This window comes from Netta rufina (assembly GCF_964035555.1).
Source record: "Netta rufina genome assembly, chromosome: 5".
Taxonomy (NCBI): Eukaryota; Metazoa; Chordata; class Aves; order Anseriformes; family Anatidae; genus Netta; species Netta rufina.
In genome coordinates, this window is record NC_140128.1 from 41227539 (window position 1) to 41250634 (window position 23096).

General features: G+C 48.5%; 1 protein-coding gene across 1 annotated transcript; it reads right to left on the reverse strand.

Moving 5' to 3' along the window:
- Nucleotides 1-566: 566 nt before the first annotated feature.
- PAX9 (paired box 9) lies at nucleotides 567-22829 on the reverse strand (the record flags this gene model as incomplete). Its single annotated transcript, XM_084287929.1, has 6 exons — nucleotides 567-821; nucleotides 8034-8186; nucleotides 13256-13395; nucleotides 15587-16213; nucleotides 20512-20637; nucleotides 22628-22829. 6 exons carry the CDS (start codon nucleotides 22827-22829, stop codon nucleotides 567-569), a joined length of 1503 nt encoding a protein of 500 aa, XP_084144055.1.
- Nucleotides 22830-23096: the final 267 nt, after the last annotated feature.

Consider the following 23096-nt stretch of genomic DNA (forward strand, 5'->3'; position numbering starts at 1 on the left):
CTAATGTATTACTGCCACTGATGACGAAATGCCAGAAGAATCTGAGAGCTGCACATTGCCTTGGTTCTATATTTGATTACCAAAACTCAACAAAACAACAAAAAATGTGATCTCTTAATAGCAGTGGATTGCATAACCTCATCAATAAGGAGGTTTGTTCTCTAGAGACAGGTCTTTGGCAAATACCTTCTATTTAGCCACCATTGCTGATTTGAGGCATAGCAGAATTTCCTGTGATGATTTTTCTTTATTGATTTCTACACAAATCTTAATAACAATTGCACATTTAACAAGTCTGTGGTGATTAAGAATAAATACGTGTGGTTTGACCAGAGAACAGTCAGACAAGTTTCCACGAGCCCTTTGAGGGACACAAGATCTTTACTCGGAGAGTGCAAGGACATCAGCACACTCCCCTCTGTTTGTGGTGTTGCCTTCAACTCTTTCAATCCCGAAAGTCCAATGGGATGCAAGTCAGGAGGAGAAATGCCCGGTACCGCCAGCACGAGGAGAGCAGTCCATGAGCCAGGCACCGGGGACGCTCGTCCTGGACACCAGCTCCTGCATCAGAGAGCAGAGGCTGTGACTGAGTGGCTGCCTTCCCTGGCTGTCTGCATGCCCTTGAAAGCCAGTGAGGTGGGGAGGTCGCAGCTGTGTGGGGAGAGTGGCGTGCCTCCGGCATGCTGCCAGCCGTGGCCCGCCATGTAGCCGGAGGGGGCCGCGCTGTATGTCATGTACGGTGAGACTTGGGCTGGTGTGGCATAAGGAGGCATGGCTGGTGCAGACACGAAACTGCCGACAGCTGGAAGGCCGTTGGGTGCCTGAAAGGAAAGGGAGAAATGTTTCTAAGGGAGTAAAACAGTTTAGATATAAGGGAGAAATTCTTCACAGTGAGGGTGGTGAGGCACTGGCACAGGCTGCCCATAGAAGCTGTGGATGCCCCATCCCTGTAGGTGTTCAAGGCCAGGCTGGATGAGGCTTTCAGCACCTGGTCTGGTGGGAGATGTCCCTGCCCATGGCAGGGGGGTTGAAGTTAGATGCTCTTTAAGGGTTTCTTCCAACCCAAACCATTCCGAGTCTATGATTCTAAGACAAAACCTATCTGCAATAAAAGAAGCTGCTGAGGCTTTTGTACAAGAACCATGGCTGGTGATGCCCATGTGACAGCAGCCGAGAGCCACCCACCATCATTCCTCTGAATTAAGCAAGGCAAGAACTACTGAGCCTTATTCTGTGTTACTATTATGGTTTAATTGTTACGTAGTCCTGTGTAGAGCTAGGAGTGGGACTCGATGATCCTTGTGGGTCCCTTCCAACTCTGGATATTCAATGATTGTATGAAGGTAGCCTCCTCGTAAGCCTACCTGCCTTCCACCAGCAATGCCAGGGACTCCTTAAGTCCATGGTTGCATCTCCTGGTGATGTTCAAGAGCTAGTGCTGTATCTATTTGTGATGGACCCATCCTGGCACCTCACCTGCCCCAGCCCCAAAAGGCTCAGCCCTGAGCTGCAGCAGGCAGGCGTGGGCATGGATCCCAGCACAACGTTCCCCGGAGCGGAAAGGTAACAAGCAGCTGGGGGGGTGGGAACATCTGAAACTCTTTGGTAACTGTTTGCTCAGAGCATGAGTCAGAATTGTAGTATTATTACTGATGATGTCTTTTAAAATCTGTTTTCTAGGTATCTGGATATACCCTTGCAAAGGTTCTTTGCCCACAGCTTCTCCAGGTTTCAATAAGGCTTCTGTGCACAAAGCAATTACAGGGCTGGGTCCTTTCCTGCAAGCTATTTTCCTAGGTCCTCCCTAGGCTAGGGAGAAGGGTTTCTATTTAAATAAAGAAGGGAGAGTCCTTCAGTCTACCAGGGTAGGATTTCACAATGAATGACTCCTTATTTAAATTAAAAAAAAAAAAAATCAGTGGTTTATTTCACACCCTATAAATGTTTCTTCAGCAGAACGGGAACAAAACAGGATCATTTATCTTGCTTAGGTTTTGATTTGTGTACTGTTTATGTTTTAGGATTTCTGGTGGTATCTTTTTCCCAGAAAGATTTTCTATCTGGGTATGAAAGAGCAAGTATCAATTCAGTAAATCATGTCGTGTCTGCCAATTTTGCAGAGATTTAATCACCTGGTAAAACTGGACCTAATCCGGACAGTGCAGAGTTGAGAAATTAAACAGACTTTTGTTCCTGCTAAAACTTCATTCAATGTTAACTTTTCGCTTATCAATCTGTCTAGATTGCACCTGCCTAAATTTCCAGTATTTATCTCCATAAACAATGCTGGCCTAGTTTCAGGTTTGTTTTTCCTACCAATGTAACTCAGTTCCACTGGCTGGACTGTCCTCTCATTGCCACTTGGGAAAACAAGCAGTAATCCTGCTGGAGTCAATATAAATGTGTACACCAATCTAAAACAGCAGGAGACAGTGAGGGGATTTCAGCCATAAGCTTCAAATAGGGATATTAATTAGTACAAAACATACAGCTGCAGCAGCAGCAACATAATTGTCATTCCAAATCCATAAACACTTTGTTGAGGCTGAACTTGCCTTATTCTTTTGAAAATCCAAATATGTGACCTGACCTTCAACTCCAATTACACATCCCCTACTGTGTCTCAGAATTACACTTTAGCCTTGGTTGTAAGCATCAGTGTTTGCAACAATACTAATTAATACAAACCCTTAAATAATTGCACTGTAAATTAGTACACTTCTTAAATCACGTGGAAAATTATTTCACTGAATTTACCAGAAAGTAAAAAGTGCAACAGGTCCTATATAGCAGCTGTTCTCTAAGCTCCCTGACTCTTCTATTGTGCAAATGCTTTTCAGCAGCATATGAAACAAGAAAAGAGCACCTCTCTATTTTTTCTGACAGCAACAAAAAACTTTTCACAGGGGCAGTAGAGCCATTAGAGGTGGGTTGTAGCACTGGGATATCAAGACCCACAACCTAGAGCGATACTGCAGGGAGAAGTATAGAAACCCTGACAGAGGGATGGAAAAAGACCTGGGGCAAGTCCCTGGGGAGTCTCATAGCCAGTGCAGCAGCACAGGACAGCCAAACCTCCAGCCCCTGAGGCTCAGAAGAGGTTGTTTGGACTCTGTAATGCCACCCTGCTCCTCCAGGCTTGCCCACTTCCAAGCAGGTTGGTGCCAAGCAGTGGGCTCAAGGATGAAAGCCCTGTTTTAAGTAGGATTCCTCAGCACAAATGGTCATGTCCTTTGGTTGTGCCTTTGCAAGAATTCCCCCTAGGCTACAGAGAAGTCATATGTCCCTCCAGCTTCCCGCATTGTGGCTGCTCTCCTCTATCACAGGTGGCTCTGGGAAAAGTCAGGCTCCTCATTTGCCATGGAGAAGAGAAATGCTTCCCATATGCTATACAGACTGCTGTGCTATAGGATGCTCTCCAAACACTGGCGCTTCCTCCTAAAACTCTTTAGAAAAGGCAGATGCTCTAACAGCGCCTCATCAGAGGAAAAATAAGTGCTTAGGCTATGACTGCATCCTTCAAAGCTGTGTGCAGTGCTGACTTATGCTGAGTTGAAATACCACTTGATGCAATCACTTTGCCAAGCATCTCTGCACACCCTGCTATCACAGGCCAAGTGTGTATGGGTAGTGCCATCAGTGAGAAAGGCAACTTTTTGTCCTCAAAAAATGAATTCCTGTTATGTCCAACCCTAAACTGCCTCCAGACAAATATATATATAGAGAGAGAGAGAGAGAGAGAAAGAGAGAGAGAGAGAGAGAGAGAAAGATGGTTACTATGTAACACAAGCTAGATTCCACTTTCACGTATAAATTCAAATTCTATATAGATATATCTATATTTTATATCTCTCTGTAACTGAGTGACATCATTTTGTTTCATCCCTTGTCTGCTTTTCATTCTCTGCATTTTGCTTGCTAGATATGTTCTATGAACATCCAAATTAGATCATCTCCCTGTGATCCTTTCACAAGTAGGAAATCTTTCGTAAGATGACCCAGAGTCACTTAATTTTCCTCAGAAACAGCATTCCAAATTGTAAACTTGCATTTCGGTTAGCTATTATTAATAGCAATCATGTGAATGACCTCATTCCAAGTTTACATGAATACAAACGTGAGGTGGATGCCACCTCGGTTTTATAGTCTAACTCCACAGTAAGCATTCAAAAGAATGTAAATGATTCTTCTTATTTTAAAGTAATTGTTTCCAATGATTTGAGTCATCTGCCCATTGTAATGCAATTGCTACAATATTGTTTTACAGAGATAGTTTTCTATATTGACTAAGTGTATGTTTTGTGGAAGTATTCAAAACACTTACGAAAAGAAAAAAAAAGCGTTTCTGGAGAAACAACTTTGGCTTCAAGACCAAGCTAGCTAATTTGACAGCCCTAATGAGCTTGGACAGTGAGTCAGACCAAGCTCCCCTGCAGGAACCAGCAGCAGTTCTGCCTGTGTCACAGAGGAACACACCTCTGGTGAGTTAGGCTGCTGCTTCATACGTATTTCCTAACTCTAACTCTGCCTTGGATGGAAGGAACCCTCCCTGTCATTGGATCAGCAAGCTCAGCGATTGCCTTTATCCTCCAGCCCAGGGCCTTTCCCCGAGAGCAAATGAAACAGATCTCTGGAGGCATCAACACAGCGCTACTGAAAGCAGCAGCTCCCCCACAAAATGGAGAGCTGGCAGCAGCTTAACTACAGCAGCACTACCAGAGCTCCACAAACAGATGCTCTCTTGCTGCTCATTTTTCAAAACGAAAAGCTTAAACAATTTCTGGAAACACCAAATGTTCTCCGAATGTCCTGAAAACACACGACAGGGTAGCTACTGGAGGAATCATTTTTTCCACAGCAAAGGAAAAGCATAGCATGGAACTGAGCTGAATATCTAGTCCTTCAATCAGAAGAGCAAATTGCCTAAAAACCCAGAGGATATCTAATGTTCGTAGTGACGTGCACATAATCAGTCAAAACAGTTACAACAACAAAACTAGGAGCAATCAAATGCAAACTACAAACATAAAGGAAGCAAACCTGCTAAATCTCCCTTTTTAATTGGAGGTTAAATATGATTTATAAATCAAACCAACAGATAGGATCCCAGGGGAAGAGTAAACAAATTTTCCAAGTAAAACATCAGTAGCAGGCATGTAATGGAAATCTCATTTCAGAAAACAGCATTACCTAAAGATATAAGTAATACACCTAAGTTTCTTTTAAGCTTTTAAAATAACTTTAAAAATAGAATAGTAGAATGACATTTAAAAATATTTTGGTACAGATTGTAGTTCCCTAAATTAGAATTAAATTCTGAAGTTATTATTCAGTACTTCAATGGGAAAAATGACATGATCCTACAAACACTCATCATCATCCCCCTGAAATTAACATGCTCACACAGGTAAGTCACAGTAACCTAAAGAATAAGGGCTACAGAAATGAGCAGTGAACAAATTTATCCAATTCATGATAACTTTTCATTCAGAATCTAATTTAAAAAAAAATAATAATAAAATTGCTAAGATGGCAGAGTACATGTGATAACTTAGTCAGAGCTGATTCCGCAAACCACAGTTTAGGGACATTTTCTAATACTGAAAATTTTTCCAAAAATCTTTTCATAGCTTTTATACCATAGCATTTATTAAACTGTATCCATATTCTTATATGAATTAACTTTTTTTATTTTACATGCTCCCACTTCCATTTTCTGATAATGCCACTGTAAGCAGAAGAGACTAGAATGGACTCTGAAAAGTGAAAACATTTTCATCAAATAATTGTGATGTCCAAAATACCCTTGAATAGATGGGGGAACATTTTGTAGGTAGGATATTACTTTGAAATATATGCCCTAATTTTCAATAAAGATTGGGCAGAGGTAACACACTGGAATTGAGGAGCTTTTAACATAACATATGGGCAAGATGTTTACAGTCAGTCTGTCGCTCCACTGAGCTGGGTCGATTCCCAGAAGTCTGGGCTTTGAAAAATAGGAAGAAAACTTTCAAGGATGGGGAGTTACAGGATCCCTCTTTCACTGTAAGTTGTATGCTGATATTCTATTTGAAGGCACAATTAAAACAGAGTTATATGCATGCTTAAGTGCTTTAAGATTGCAAACATAATTAGTTATCCAATCCTACATCATCTCTCTTACATTGATGCTTTTTTCTTTACAACTATTTTTCTGATTACTAAATTCAATAGTCCTTGCATTACACTGTACCACATGAGCAAATCACACTACTTCCTTCTAAAATAAAACTTCATTCCCTTAATAATGAGCAGATCCTATTCCCTGCATTTAATGTGCTTTTTTATTAACTTAAAGTTGTTTCCTTTACTTGTAGGCAAACCCAGCTGCACTGAATAACACAGAAATCAGATAGGATCAATTGAGTGTTTTAACTATATTTGCGACATGCATCAAAATCACTCTTAATTATATTTTCTTATCAAATTTTAAATCTCAGCCTCTTCGGGGAAATAAAAACCCACTTTTGGAAATATAACTTGAATTTACACACTATCACTGATCCTTTCCTAAAGGAGCCAGGGGCATTTTACATCTTTTCCAAAACAAACTACAACAGAAGAAAAAAAAAATACTCTTTCACAAAGACTTAAACAGATAAAAACAACCTGAGGAATCCACTACAAAAACAGCAGAGGGAAGAAGAGGCAGGAGAAAAAAACACGAGACAAAGCAGACTGAGGGAAACCTGAGTGCAAGGGAGAAGTGGGAGCAAGCGTTTTAGATGTTTCTTCAGAAGAGGTGGTTTTTCACAGTGAAGTGATTTCTACCTCATACGGCACACCGGGCACACACTACAATGCCTGCCTAAAATGTCTCCCAAAAGCAGAGTATTATGCAAGGGTTGTATGTTCACCGAATGGTTTCCATTCCAGTTTAGGAAGGACGATGTAAGTGGAAGTCACTGCCTTTTCAATGAAAGTGTTGGCTCTTGGATTGCCTTCTGGTATTTAGCAAACCTCACAATTGAGCTACCTCAAACTAATGTGAAAAAAAAAAAAAATCTATTTGCTCTGAGTACAAAGCTCAATTGCAATAACGAAGACACAACTTTAGCCTCCCATAGACACATATACTGTGCTTACTAGGACAAAAGAAAAGCTCAGGAAAAACCATGCCGTGTGAACAAACTCCCCTGAGTAGGAACTAGGAACAGATTCCCATAGTTTTAGAACAGATTTGCACAACAATTCCCCCCTGGTATTTTGGCAAAAATACGGAGTCGGGCAGGGCAACTATGGACATTAAACAAGCAAATACAATGAAAAGAATAAACATTTGTTCTTTCTACAATGATGTACTAAACTATGATTTTTTAGCAAAAAGCTCCACAAAAAAAAAAAAAAATGCCTTCTGTATATAATATAATTAACAATTTGTTGTAATTTAAATGAAGGGTATAAGTATTTAAATATTGGGTTATTTAAGGTTATTTAAGGTTGAGGCTGTGAGGTTGGCAGAAGGAGATGTTACAGACACAGAGACATCAGAGAGCTTCGTTCTAGCTGGACCTTGGGTAAATATGGGAACAAACAGGACACATCCCCATTTTGTCCTCTTTAAGGAGAGGCAAAACTGCACTCCCTTTGTCTAACAAATCTCTGATGCTGTAGAGGCCATTACTGGGAAGCTATCAAGTTAAGGAAGGTGAAATCACAGCCCATCAATCATTGAATGACCATCATCATTATGATTAGGCAAACAGGCAATCCCTAACAAACGATCAATTGCCACAACAGATAATTTCAAACACACTGTACAGTCTTTATCTACTTTCCACTCTCCTGCAAGTACCAGAAGACTGAAGAGATGAAATTCTATCTGGTCCCCTTGTCCCAACACTCTGCTCCTTTGCTGAGTGAGGGATCTCCCACCTCTTGCTTTCCAGTCCATGGTCCTGTTTGTCACAGCAGAGCTCCTGGCTGCTTGGGGCCCTTTGAGCAGAGGGTGCTCAGCGTGCAATTTGAGTGTCATTACACCATTCACTCACCTCTCTGACTTTCTTTATTAGTTTCATCCGGGTGGAGTGCCCTGAAGCCATGTGGGTTGGTGGACAGGGCACTGTGTTTTGGCCGTGGAAGCAGGTGGCCAGTAAGAGGCAGGTCTCACAAATGGGGTTCGAATGGGGTGCCATCCAGATCACCTGGGAAGGAATCGGGTGCATGTAGTGGGATCAGCTCATCCCCCTCACCCACAACATGCATTGACATGGATGCCTAGACCTCAAACAAGCCACCTTAAGTGACAATATTTTAATAATAGGCACTGGTCTGGAGACAATAAGACAGAACCTGAGTCTCCAAGACAAGGTGAGAACCCTTGTACTAGACAGGAACTCTGCTTACAATTCTCGGTCATACGTCAGGGAAGCTAATATTTCCCTCTCCTTAATACCAGCCTCTTCCCTGGGTATGGGTTGGGAGCAGGCAGTCTAGACCTTTATCCTTATGGATTTTACACTTATCCATAATAGGAGTCCAAATCTCTGAATCCTGAGTTAGAAAATAAGATGCCAAACAAGCAATCTGCAAATGAAATTTTGCAATAAATAATCTGTGTAGAATGGTCATGTAACTGGCCATAACATTTAAAGTTAGTGTCATCTTGCTCTCAAAGAAGTAATTATATGCCGCAGGTTCTAAGTAGTGTAAATAAAAACAATTACAAATGCTTTGGCCACTACATATATAGTTCATTGTTCATCTACAGTCAAAGATCAGGAAAATAAAATAAATATTTACATTGCCTATACTTTCTATGTAAATAGTTGTCCAGAATTGCACCCACAATTATTTTCAATCGCTTGCCCTAAAATGGAGCTTTCTTTTTTATGCTGCAAGCACATGGAGCTCATGATCGCCTAATCAGAACACAACTGAAGAACAAGAGGCACTATCCCAGCAAGCTGAAAAGTCAAGGCAGTAACAGCAGAGGAAGTTTTGCTGAGGCAGTTTTGCTGAGGCAGAGGTGAAGGGGTTGCTACTTGGGGTCTGCCCAGTATGTCAGAGGAAGATGTCACCTGAGGCACGTTCACAAACCCCTTTTAATTAAGACGAGTGTTTTCAGCAACTCCAGTATGTTTGGTTTTGGGCCTCCTAACAGCTCAGCCTTTCCATAAGCAAGTTTGCAACAACCACTTGCTCTTAGATCCCAGTTACAAACATATTTCTGTTAATGAGTATCAGCTCCCTTTGGCAATGTGCACATCTACTTCCTGCAAGGCACACAAAAAAAATAATTCTGAGAAAAAATATTTCCAAAGCCATTTGCTTCTCGACAAATTGTACAGGCATATGCCAGATCTTCTGTATTTTTCATACATGTGCAAGTACAAACTGCAGTTCTTTCACTTTACATGTCCCTGAGGTTAGTCCAAAAAGTCACAAGTACAAGATGGCCGAAAACTGCATTTTAAATATGATACATACTTATTAAATAGTGTCATTTCAAATGCAGGGTACAAACGGCTTTGAATTCCAGTGATTTCAGCTGATATTTGTTTTTCAAATGCACCCATTAGTATAAGCTGCTTAATGCATAAAATGCTCAGAATATTCATTCTTTGTGTTAATAATATAATTACCCATGAAAGCCTTCCCCCCAACACCACATTGAATGGGCCTCTCAGTATAAATAGTGGAATGTAACTGAGCTCTGTATGAAACATGTATGACCTAAAACTGTCAAGCTCTCAGAAAAATCTATTTTCCTTTTTGTTTTCTCTGATTCACAGTTGCTCTGTTTGCAACGCTGTATGACAAGAGAAATGTGTAGCAGTATTGCAGTGGGAAAATGTAATGCGGTTACTTACAATGAAATGACAATTTGGGCATCAGGTAATTAAAATTGAAAAGAAGCTTTACAAGGCATTGCTGTGACTTCCTGTGCAGTTTTTGGTGCAGAATGACAGACTGCCAGGCAGAGCTCTCAAAATCCCCAAGCCCAAATACCAAACAACATTGCAAACAAAGGCCCAGCGACACCAGGAAATTAATAACACTTAACGTGAAAAATGTTCTACATTCAGTTCAGTTTCATGTTAAACGAGTGTGACTACATATTGCTGAGGCAAAAATTTAAAGCCTTCCTGCCTCTTTTGCGCAATCCTTTCCCAGACCGAATTGCCACTGGCATGTGGGGCAGGGGAGGAAAAGCAGCCATTTGAGCTGGTTTTTGAGATCAGCCCTGGCTGACAAGTGTGGGAGTTCAATGGGAACTCTGCCTGAACAAAAGGCTACAGGATCCCATGTGTTGAAACAAGCGTTTCACTTAGAAGAAGGGTGCAAATGTATATGGTTTAAAAGTACAGAACATTTTGTTCTTCGGGCTCCATTTTTCTAGTCTTGCTCATGCAGAGGGAATTTCCAGGGGCCTTCTTGAGAGGTAAAATATCTTCCATGATTAAGGCTGGAGGAGCAAGTCCTTCACCCACCTAGCAGCTATGGAGCTGCTTGCAAGCTGTGGGCAGGTGAATCTGTCTTGAATGCTGCAGATGCTTAAAATTTATAGCTGATATTAGTTAGAAACAGCAGAATTCCCTACAGGTCCCACAGAATCCTTCATTAATGTGCTTTCAGAGCACATTCCCTCTGCTCCTGTTGTGTAACTGGAAAGCCTAAGTAAAACACACTCTCTCGATTCCCTGCTGCTCTACTCCTGCTGTAGTCTCCGCTGAGTTTGGTTATACAGATATAAAGCTGGAGTAAGTATTACAGACCAGCCACTTCTCTTCTCCAGGGGAAATCCGCTGTCTGCCTTCTTAAGACACAGTATTCACAATGAGCTTTGTACAGAGGAGATGAGGAAAATAACATTTACCCTGAAGTCCAAAGGCACAGCCTATTTCACTGTAATCCTTCTGGCATGTAAATTATCGCTATGGCTTCTCCATTTTCCACCACTCCAGCTACCTGTTTGCTGGATCTGTATAAATGAACCAATGTTCTCTCCTTCCCTCTGCTCATCTATTTACATCCGAAGCAGTACACGTTGTAAAAGACTATGGAAAGATCCAAGGACGTGTATTTGGCAAGACTTAACTGTAAGAGAACGTCACCCCAGGTTCCCTGTGCTTCAGCGAACAGACAGCTAAGTCAGTTCTACATGTAGCAAGAATTTGGTTCATAAATTTCACTTTGCACCTTGTCGGAACAAATCTTTTGTCAAAAAAATAAGAAAGCAAAAACTGAAAAAAATCACATTTTCACATCCTTAATTGGCATTAATTTTCTTTGAATACATTCTCTAGTAAGCAAGTCTGAATACTAAATGAATAGATTGGTGTATAGTTCAGAAATTTCCAAAATCTATTAATACGTATTGTTTGTGGGGGAAATCTCCTTTTTATCTTCTTTAATGAGCATAACTTAGAAAATGACCTTTTCGATAAATGCTTTTTTGTTTGTATGCCCTTCAAAACTCTTTGGACAATGTATTTTGATAAATGAATTCCACTTTATTAATAGAAATTTGCTCCATTTTTAGATAGTGAATATGTTTAAATTACATTTATCAGGCAATCTTTCAGATTGAACAGAACTTTAAAACAAAACTGGTATTGACAATAGAATAGTGATATATTACCAAGATGAAAGCATAAATATTGAAAGAGTGAAAAAAAGATGAAAAATAGTTTCCAACACTGAAATAGTTTCCAGCACTGAAAATAACCTAATTTACACGATATTGTTCCTCAACGTGCCTGTTGAGATAAATGAGATTCCAAAGGTTTATAATCTATGAACCACTTTCTGTGACTATTTCAGTACAATCATTCATTTGGAAAGTGAATGGCCCAGACTGGTGCTTAAGACAAAAAAGCCACAGTACAGCCATCCTCAACAGAATAATGGCAAGGTATTTCCACAATTTTTAGCAAGATTCCTAACAAATTATTCTGATTTGTTTTTGTTGTTGCTTTTAAAGAAGATTGTGGAAGAGTGAATATTAACATTAATTCTAAATCTAATTCTAGTTTTAACTGCACAGTCATGGCTGGAGTGCAGTGCATATTATATGAAATACGCAATGAACAAAATAATAATGGGATAATAGAAAAACATAATACAAAGCAAGTATAACGCATTAATAGCAGAATATTGTTTGTAAGGCAGAATATATAAAAGTGATTGTTCATCTTTGTGGCCTACGATATGTCCAACTCTGCCTCCTTCACCTCACTGCAAGTATTCATGCACTTTGGACTCAACAATGTGAAAGGGTCTGATTCAGCTACTCTCAGCACCAAACAGGAGATACAAAAACCTCCTCAACGTGGAGTCCGAAACCAGGCACAGAACTCAGCAAATATGTCCAAAGCCTCTGTCCTTGAATAGTGGCATGCTAAGTGGAGATCACAGTTTTTCCTCGAATTCATTACAGCTACAACAAATGAATTGCAGGGAAGGCAACGTTTCTGAGAAACCTGTGTTACATTTTGAAATGTTTCCATCGGATGGAAAAAGTTCTTTTTTTTTTATGTTTTTTTTTTTCTTTCTTTTTTAAAGCCTGTGCTTTCCCAACTAGCAACAGTTGAGTCTTTTATAGCTTTTCTCCTGGCATGAGATTTGATTAGCAAGTACAAGGATTTAGACAGAGATTTGTTAAGTCACAGTTATATTGTGTTGCAATTAAAATGTAGGAAATTCGCAGTCTACTTAAGCGGTTAAAAATGCTTAATGTAGGAAGCAATTACACCTCATTTTCGAATTATTCCCCTGCCTACCGAGCGCAGCGGCCAGTACAGCGCGGCCACCAGGGCGGCGGTGGGCAGCGCCCTGGGACGCCCCCGGCTTTACCTGGCCTGGGGGCGGCTCGGCACGGCGCGGCGGGGGGCAGAGACCCCGGGGGCGGCGCGGCCGGGGCCGGTCGCGGCGGGGACCGGTGCGCGGCGATTCTCGGGTGTCTACTCGGCGGGTTGGGCCAGGCGGCCGCTGCACAACCCGGGAGAGAGGCGGGCCGGGGTCTCCCGAGATGGGGGCTGGCGGCCGCCTGTGCTGGGGGAGGCAGCGGAGGCTGCAGCGAGGCTCTTTCCCGACGTCGCCCCTCCGTGCGGAATTTTTGGCTCACGACCCAAAAAACCAAGCAGCCGCCCAGCGAATGCCGACACCGGCCTGACACCGGGAGCGGCAGCCCCGGGAAGGGGCCGCAGCCCCGGAGCCGAGCTCAGAGGCCCGGAGCATCACCCCCGCCCGGCCGCCCCTCTCTCTTTACCTGGCTGTACTTGGCCTCCTGCTCCAGGGAGCTCTTCTCCAGCCCGTTCACGGTGTGCTGGGCGGCGGGGGGGAAGCTGTTTCGGCCCAGGCTGCTCCATTCCTCCACCTTGGGGCTGGGGTAAGACGAGGTGTCACTCACTGCGGGAAACACGGAGGGAAGAGGGGATTAGAGGCAGGGGCGGCTTGCTGCGGGCAAACCCCGGCCCCGCTCCCCGGGGGGGGCAGAGCTAAGGGGAGGCCTAAGAGGTGCCCCCTGCCCCGTGCTGGGTCTTCCGGCTGCCCCTGGAGGGGGGAATACCGGAGGAGCAGGCGGGCGGGGGGGCGGTGATGTCCCCCGCTCCCCCTGGTGCAGTTGATGGAAGAGCATCCGCGGCCAAGGCCAGAGCTGGCTCGTCCCCGTGTCGCTGCGCGGGTCCCCGCCTGGGGTCTCCAGGATTAATTTGTCCCGTATGTGTGTGAGCGTGTCCGAGGGCAAAGCGTCTCCCCTGGTAGAGAAGTAACCCCAACGCGGCTGCCCAGAGCACCAGGCTCTAAACAAGGTTGGGACCAAACCCAAGAAAACAAAGCAAATAACCAAGCAAAACGCACAGACGATAATAATAAATAAATAATAATGATAAATAAATAATAATAATAATAAAGACAAGAAAAAATGAAGCAAAGGGAAGAAAGAAGACAAAGGGAGAAAAGCCCTGTCCTTTATGCACATCAGCCGCCGCACGGAAATACGGGGCACGGCCGGGAGCCTGGGCGGGGGGAGGGAGAGGATGGGGGTCACGGCCCCTCCAAGCCCCGCAGGAGGGTGCAGGGCTGCGGGCCGCCGTGGGAGCAGGCGTCCGTGCCCCAGCACCCCGCTCGGCCCCGCGCCGAGGCCGGGGAAAAGGCACAAATCTGAAGTTGTCTTAAGAAATTGAGCTCTCTCGGTGAGCGCCCTTTTCTGCTGATCTCACACTTTCCCATGAATAGGGGCTTCCTTTCCGTGTCAGCAAGGTCAGTTTATCCTATAAATCAAGGGCGAGCAGCCCCCATCTGTGGCATCGGCTGCTCAGCAGCCCCAGGTCGGTGCCGGGTAGGGAGGGGGGGAGAGTTTACACCGCAGAAAGATGTGTGCAGCTCCGAGGTCTGAGAGAGACGGGGGAGATGCCGAGACACCCGGCAGTACCGTCAGAGGCCTGCCTGCCAATGTGGTGTTAATAAAAGAGGAACTCACTAAAAATCTCCAGTTCTCATGTGATTGTAATGTTCTCGTTTTCTTTAATATTCATTGCCAACACTACCTCTCCCTAGCACAGAGCAGAGGTTGCCAGGCGTGTATTTTTAAAGCCGACTCGGAAACATATTTGTTTGTGCCGGCGCAGTCTGAGGATAACAGTGTACCGTGAAGCAAAGGGCGAAGAAGGGCAAAAATTCGTATGTCTGTACAAATAAAACATACTTATGTGAGTATGTATTGCTTGGAAAAAACGCCAGCTTTTGGGGGAAAGAATAATTATTCTGCAATACATAAAGGATCACTTTGCATTTGAAGTGCTGCTGGAACCGGACGACTGCCTTTAAAAACGCAATGAAAACAAAAATCACCCCCCTACCCCCCTGCTAATTGGGAGGGAAGAGTGGGACACAGAGATCGCTGTAGGCAAAGGTTATTTTAGACTGTTGTTTTAACCACATTCACTGTTAGTTCACTGGCAGAGACCGGAGTGGAAAAAATGTCCCTTTCTCTGCGGCAAAGCGTAGCGAGCAGCTGGGAGACATGACACAGTTTCCAGCCGAAGAAGCAAAAAGAAGGTGGAAGGGATACAATGAGCAAATCTTCGGGGTTTCGTTTTCCTGGACCACCGCTTCGAAGGAAAATACAGCATCAGAATTAAAGCAATTAGGTGACATTTGAACTTCCTGCCCGAGCAAATTTGGCCTGATTGCGAAAACTAGAGAAAATGGACTGCTCGCTAACGCCAAGGCGGCGCCTGCGACCCGAGGGAGGCTGCGAGCCCCGTCCCAACCGGGACCGGGAACCACGCGGGCCCCGGGGCCGCCGCACCCCGGGGCCGTTCCCCAAAGCCGGAGTCGACACTTTTCGGGTCACAACGCCACCGGTGACGGCCGGTATTTCCCGTTCACTAGTTCGTCCGCGGCACCCACCCGGACCTCCGACGCGCCCCGGTCACAGGGCACGGCCCCCGGTAAGTTCGGTGCCCAGCTCGGGGCTGGGGAAAACGCAAGAGGCTTCCCGAGGCAAGCCGCGAAAACGCTTTCCGAGCCTCGGAGGGGACGGGGAACGGAGTCTCCGGCCCTGCCCCGCTGTGGCCCCGCGTCCCCCCCTCCTCACCTTGGTCTGTGATGGAGCGGATCCCCAGGATATCCGTCACCGAGTGGGACGACGGCCACGTCCGGGGCATGGCCATGGTGCTGGGAATCGCGGGCACCCCGGGAGGGGTGGGCACCTTGGCTCCCGCAGCGGCGATGGGGCTGGGGTAGGAGTAGATGTGGTTGTAGGGCAGAGCGGGCTGTGGGGGCGGCTGGTGCTGCTTGTAGGAGTCGTAGTGACTCTGCTGAGACAGGTTCCCGATTTTGTTCCGGAGGATGCGGCTGATGGAGCTGACAGACGGCACGTTGTACTTGTCACACACGCCATCGGCCAGCAGGCGATCCCGGATCTCCCAGGCGAAGATGCCCGGATCCCTTTGTTTGTAGGTCCGGATATGTTTTACCACCGTGGGGGTGGTGACCCGAGGCTTGCTGCCTCCGATAGCCCCCGGTAGGATGGAGCCGGTCTCGTTGTAGCGAGCCAGGATTTTGCTGACACAGCCGTGGGAAACGCGGAGCTGCCGGCTAATGTCACACGGTCTGATACCCAGTTGCGCCAGTTCCACAATCCGGAGCCTGATGGCATTAGGCAGGGGTCTCCCGTTGACAAACACCCCACCGAGCTGGTTCACTTCCCCGAAGGCAGGTTCTGCAAGCAAACACACAAACACACCCGTCGGACACGGCCAATGGTTCTGAAGGGGGCGTCTGAACGACTCGTCACCAGAAGGCAGTTGTCACAGCTCGGGGACCCCCCGGACACACCACTCACGCTGCTTTCAAATAGCAGAATATCCCCGAAATTAAAAAGAAAAACATATATATATAAAAAAAAAAAAAAAAAAAAAAAAAAAAAGAAGGCAGGACAAAAGTGGAAGAAAAGAAACGAAAGAAAGAAAAGCCGTGGCAACAAATGTCACATTTCTCCGGACCGTGCATCACGCATTCACGCATATTCTGAAAAAGCACATTCCAGAGACGAAAAGTCGCCTCAATAAGCAAGTCAGCTTTATTGCCACAGGAAGATGAACGTGAAAAAAAAATAAAAAGAAAAGAAAAATAAAAACATTTTCAAAGCCGTGGGGGAGGGGGAGGAAGGAAAAGTAGTTGAGGAAATTCTTTTAAATCTTGGGAGAGGCGAGGGCAACTCGGTGCTTCTGAAAACCTGGTCGCGACGAACATTTTAAAGCTTATTTGTGGTGCTGTTAGCGCCTCTCTCTTAACAGCACAATTACACGAGGCTGTAAAATAAACGTGCTAAAATGTTAACTGCTCAGATCGGTGTCAGGAATAATATACAACGTGCCACAGGCTCCAGCCATCCACTCGCCTGCGATCCTGCCTCGCACTCGCCTAATAACATTAATAATAAACCGAGCAGTCATTAGCTTTCTCTTTTCCCTGCTCCTGACCCTCGGCGCGTTCTTACAACTTGTAGGAACACGAGCAAAGTCAATAAGGGAGCTGCGGCGGCACATGACGGCGCACGGGTGCTCCCTCTCTCTTGACAGCACTTGAACCCTCCTGCAGCTTCCAGCCACTTACCCATTCCTCTGAGCAGGACACCTCTGAGGCTGCCCTAAATCCCGAGTGGAGCCCTAAGCCCCGAGGCGTTCTGCCGGCCTCCCGCGCTGCCGGCCGCCCTAGCCCACCGGGCTCTCTGCTTTCCAGCGCCGAGGCGGCAGGGGCGCGAGGAAAAAGGGCCACAAGGCAATCTGCTTCCCGGCGAGAGAGCCTTGACTTGTGCATTTCAACCTCAGGGCAACGTGGGCAGGGCTGGGCTGGGCAGGGCGCCGCAGCCCATCACTCACCCGAGCCCGCCCCCGGGGGCGGCCCGGCGGCCCAGCCGCCCTCCCAGTGGCCAGGGGAGATGACAGACAGCACGGGCCTGGCGGCCCTTCCGCTCCCTTTCGCAGGCGTGCTCGGCACCTGGCTCCCCAGTACAATAGAAATGCCTATTTAATACCTGCCTGGCGGTAAGTTGCACGCCAAGTGCAATTAATGCCGGGGCGGTGCTGAGCGGGGCTGGCGCTGTGGTAGGGCAGCACCCTGCCAGGGGACGGGGGCGGGCGGGCAGCCCCGAGGGGACGGGAGCCGTCGGGGGGCCGCGCCGTGCCGTGCCGTGTCGGGCAGGGAGCAGCGCCGGGCTCCCAGCCCCGCGGCACCGCGGCTGCTGCCGGCCCGGCCTTGCCCCCTCCGCTGAAAGCCGTCGGGGCAGCCAGGGGGATCCTCCCCAGCCCGCTGCCGGGAAAGGAAGGTGTGCCGAAACCGACGAGGGGCTCCCGCGTTTGCTCGCAGACACGGGAGAGGCGTTCTTTGTTTTTAGCCCCCTTGCAATAAAGCTCTTTTTAACTAACGAATGGTTCACGGGTGGTGCAGGAGACGGTAGCGAGCGGCGACGGGCAGGTTATTGCTGGGGGAAACCGCAACGAGGTCGGGACATCGGCTGCAGCATCTCCTCTGCCTGAGGAGACGGGCAGGGGGCTCCCAGCCACCGGGGCTGCTCTTCCCCGGCCGCCAGAGCCCCCCGCGGGTTTCGTTTTAGTCCCCGTACTAAATGTGGCGCTGGGTTTAACTCTAAAACGTCAGCCTCTTGCCGCCGATTTCGACTTTATCAAAGACACTGCGACATATTAACAGTTAAAAGAAAAACAGACAAAGCTGGTAGGAATTAAAGTACGTGTGGGTCACGGCGTGTTTGTGTATGTGGAAGATGTGTTTGGTTTGGCACTAGGTGTGCGGATCCCGATCTGTGAGCTCGTGTGTGTGCCTCTCATATACAACACACGTACATCGCGTTACATGCAGAAATCACGGGCTTCCCACCTCCAACCACAAATTTATCTTTTTTTTTTTTTTGAGATTTGTTGTTTGTTTGTTTTAATAGACTCGCGAAGATCCAGGCTCTATAAATGAAATAAAACATTAAATGAAATAATACGGTCACCGCGGCGCACGAAAAATCAGCGAGTTAAATATGGATTTGATGTCGCTGGTGTGTATGAACACTGTATAAATATTAAGTGAAATATTTGTAAGAGATGTTTTATTAAAATCTAATTAACTGAGCTAGATTTCAGATTCATATCACAGTGAAAGTGTCCAATGAGGAATAGTGAGGATGTTACAGGAGATCATCCAGAAATTAATGGCACGTTGCAGGCACTTTTGGGTGGAAAGAAGGCGGTAGGGGTTCCTCAGCATTTATCTAATTGATCGCAATATCGGCGGATACCTCTGCTTACTCCGCAGAAGTTCAAAACCAACCGTTTTCTCTAGTAATTGTGTTTATTTCTGAAACGTGAGCTACAAATACAGCATATCACACTTGTAAATTGCGGTGCTTCCGAAACCTAAATCAAATCACCTCTAGCAAAGGTTTTACCCCCGCACGGACACATGCGCGCAAATGCCGTCGTTAGAAAGCAGTGCTCGCAGGCGATAGTCGCAGGCATTTGCTAAAGCCTTCTCAGCAAGTCCTCGGCGTCGTGAGCTGCCCTATTCGCACATCCTATAAAAGTATCCCATTCGGATATTTTGAAGGCAGGAGGTATTGAATTAGTGAGAGCCGGATCCAGCAGCTAATTCAGTTCATTCTGCAATTAAACAAAGGAGGGGAGCGTGTGTTCATCAACTGCCGACCTGCTCCGGGAGCATGCTTCTCGCCGACACGGAGCGGAGCCCGGCATGCCTGCCCTCCCCGCAGCCGCTGCTCCCCGCCCGGCCGAGCCGTGCCCAGCTCCCGCTGCACCGGCACCGGCACCGGCCCCGCGGGCTCCCCAGTGCACGGCCCCTGCCTTGCCGCCGCTCCAGCCCGGTCTAAGCGACCTGTGGCCGGGGATGAGCTCCGGGAGCACGGCTGGTGCAAGCCCGGCCCTGCCACTCCGGGGCTGGAGGAGCCGTTCGGCGCCCCCGGAGCTCTCCCCCTGGGTCGTTGTGATGCTCGGACGTGACCCTGCGCTGCTCTCTCACGCTGCCAGGGCAGTTTCTCTCTCCATCTGTGACTATTGTGTTCACAACTGCGTCCTTTCCCCCCCCCCCCCCCTCCCGCGGGGTGTCCTCCAACCTGTCTGTTCCCCCTCCTTCCCTCTCCCACTCTTCCACCCCGCCTCTGATCTCCTGGCTATTTGGTTTCTTTCCCTTTCTCAATGTGTGTTCCTGATGTGGTCCTGTCGGAAAAGCTCGTTTACTCTGCTCGGGTCTCCAGTGGTTTAAGGATAATGTTTATCAGAAGTGAACGTGCTCAACTTGTTTCCATTCAACTGCTGAGTGTGGGCTGAAATACCAAAGGTCACATCTACAGTGAGTCGGTAGAGGGCAGGGGGAGCCGAGAGGAATATGAAAACATTGTAATATACAACAGCCTGTTGATCGCTGGTGACCTGCCTGGCAAAAAGATTAATTTTTTTTTCAGGTAGGAAATAATCGAAGAATTGAAGGGGAAAGGAGGCAAGGAGAGGAGGGCGGGGGGGCGCGGGGCCGGGCGGGGGGGGCGCCCCGGGCAGAGCACGCGTGGCGGGGCAGGGGGCTTGCCCCGAGGTGGGCGCTCCGCGGGGTGCCCCGGCGGTGCAAAGCAATGTGGGGGGATGGAAGGAGACCCCGACCGGGGAGAGCTGAGACCCGGCTTCCCCGCCGCGGCCCCTGCTTCCTCATGCAGAAGAGAGGGAGCGAGCCAGGCCCCAGCTACCGGGAGCCCCCGGCCCCCATTTGGGCAGAGCCAGGGTGGACAGCCCCGCTTCCACGCAGGGGAGCCCCAAGGTCGCTGGAAGTGACCCTCTTCCCGCTCTTGGCACCCCGGGGCCCGGAAGGCGGAGGGCTCAGGGCTGGGGGGCTCGGCCGAGCCCTCGGGGGGTGATCCCCGGAGTCCCTCCCGTAAGCGGCATCAGCTCGCCCCTCCGGCCGGGCTCTGGTCACAGGGTGGCCTCGCTCGGGGCTCGGGGAGCTCACCTCGGCGTGGGCAGCTCCCGTGCCCCCCCGCCGGCTGCAGGGAAGGCCCGTCCTCCATGAAGGCCTTCTGGAGGGCCTCGGTGTGATTGAGTGCCTTGCCGGTCTCCAGCTTCCTCCGCTCTCCCACTGTAGGAAGAAATCAGCCAAATAAAACGGGACACCCCTACAGCCCGTCTTTGAAGCTGCAGATTGTTAATGATTTTTTTTGGAAGGGAGCTAAACCCTTCTCCCTCCACGAGAGGAGGCAGCTACTGAGGAGCTGTTAGGGCAGAGGGACATTCCTGCTGCAGCGCATTTTATAAGTAGAAAAAAAAAAAAAAAACGAGACCCTTCCCGAGGAGCAAGTCGGGTGGAAGGATTTCTCGAGCCGCTGTGGGGAAGGTGTGGATCCTATGTGGTGGGGTTTAGAGCCTCACGGACGTGGCACGGCTGTCGCAGAGGCTGTTGCAGGCTGTTGTTGTCCTGCCTTGCCCTCAGCCCCTGCCATGCGGTGGAGGAGAGAAATCCCCGCGGGAGCGACAGGGGCAGTTTGGAGAGCAAAGGGCGTCTTGGAATGGGGGCAACGCGGGAGGGTGTCAGAGAGGGGTCTGGACATCTGGGAAAGCCAGACCATGGACAAGTGGGACTGAGGCAGGTGGAGGGGCAGAGACACCCCGGGGCCCTGTCAAGGAGGGGCTGCTCTACCTGCGCACACAGTGCTCGGAGGAGGGAGCGCACGGAGAGGACAGCAAAGCCTCCAAAGACCATCACAAGCCCCAGGGAGAAGGGGAGGAGAGAGCTGTGCCTCCCCGCCGGAGCTGACCCATCCTGCAGCGAAGGTGCTGCGTGGTGTAGAAAGAGGCAAGAGCCACGGGACGTGCGTTTTGCACGGAGCCATTCCTCCACGCGGGAGAACAAAATCCCGCAGGATCTGTAGGCATCACTCTCATTTTCCGCGGGTGGCAGCTCAGCACCCCCACAGAAGGGGGCGCGGGGAGCTCGGTGACCCCCGTCCGCGCCCCCTCCGCCCTCGCCGTCTACCGAGCGGCTCTCAGGTGCTTGTCCTCCGTAAACTGGGACAAAAGCGCTTCCAAAACGTCCCTGGTGGATGCTGGCTGGGGAAGGCGCCCGGAGAATGAATCCAGGCACCGCCGCCCCCCCGCAGCCCCGAGCCCTTTAGCGACCCCCGGCTGCTCCCCTTCTGCAGGGGTGGGCCTGGCTTTCCACTTGTTCTGCGCTGTCCGGGGGAAAACTGTTGGGTGGGAATGTGGTTGGGCCACATGTTGCCGATCTTTCCTTGGCAGACATCGCCTCTCTCCTGTTACTGCTGACCGCTGCCTTCTTTTATCTCGCTACAAAACACGCTTGTGCTTCTGAGTTCACATGGCTGCATCAAGGTACGGACGGACATGCGAATCCCGGACGGGATATTTTTTTACATTAAGTCAATGAATAAAATATTCAGGCGTGCTCAGAAATCCGTGCACCAACTCCAACACACCCAGGAAATAATTTGGGATTGTGTTCTGTCCTCAAACAGGCTTGGAGGGCGGCAGGGCAGTGCCGCGTGTGAGTGATTGCAGTTTTAAGAAACTGGTTTGACGTCGGGAACAGGTCGGAGAATGGCAATGTAATCGGATGAAATTTTGTTTAAACATTTTTCATCAGTTGCAAACAAAACACGTCGTATGAAGCAATGGTGGGCAAAACACAGGTAGGTCTTGGAGTCACCTCGGCGGTGTCAGACCCCCAGGTCTGAAGGGAAACGAAAGCTAACAAGAAATCGAGGCAGCCTTCCCTGGGATTTTTCCGGGGCTCCGCTGGTCTTGTGCGCAGGCAGCGCTTCCCGCGGCTCGGCGCTGCGCGGCTTCCTGCGCTCGTCCCGGCCGCGGCTCTGAGCCCCCCTCGCCGCCCGCGAGGCCCTGCCCGCTGTCCCCCTGTGTAATGTCAAAGCTGGGAAACACCTGGGCTTTGAGGCAGGAGCTGGCGAGGGCTGTGACAGCGCAGGAGCCCCGCGTTGAGTGCCCCCGGGTGGAGGTGTTGGCTGCGGGAGGATGCGACGCGTTTGGCTCCCCCAGGGGACAGAGGGGACAGACGGACCGGGCTAACGTGGACTGATGGACACCCCTCGTCTCACGTCCGTCCCCTTCAGTGTGAAGGCAGGAGCAGGCTCCTGCACTGTGCTGTACCGCACTGAAAACAGACGAACAGGTGAAACAAATGCGCAGCGGTGCTAAACCGGGGAAAGACTCGGGGGTAACGAGGTCCCGCGGACAGAGCTTCCCCTCCAAACCCCGCGGTGCCTCCCCGCTGCCCAGCCCCTCCGAGCCGGCCGGCATCTCCCGCCCCCCGGCATCCCCCCTGCCACCGCCTTACGCCTTCCTGCCCTGCCTGAATATTCAGATCGGGCTTGGGAGGGTCGCGGGGGTGCTAGTGGTGGTGGCTATTAATGATCTGTTAGTAGCTTGGACAGGTTTAATAACTTTGCCGCCACTTGTTCTTAGCAACCCCTCTGGAACCCAGACAGTGTCTCATTAGGGCTTTCCTGGTGTAAACATTTGACTTGAATGAGCGGTGCTGAGTTAATTTCTCTTTGCACTAGGATT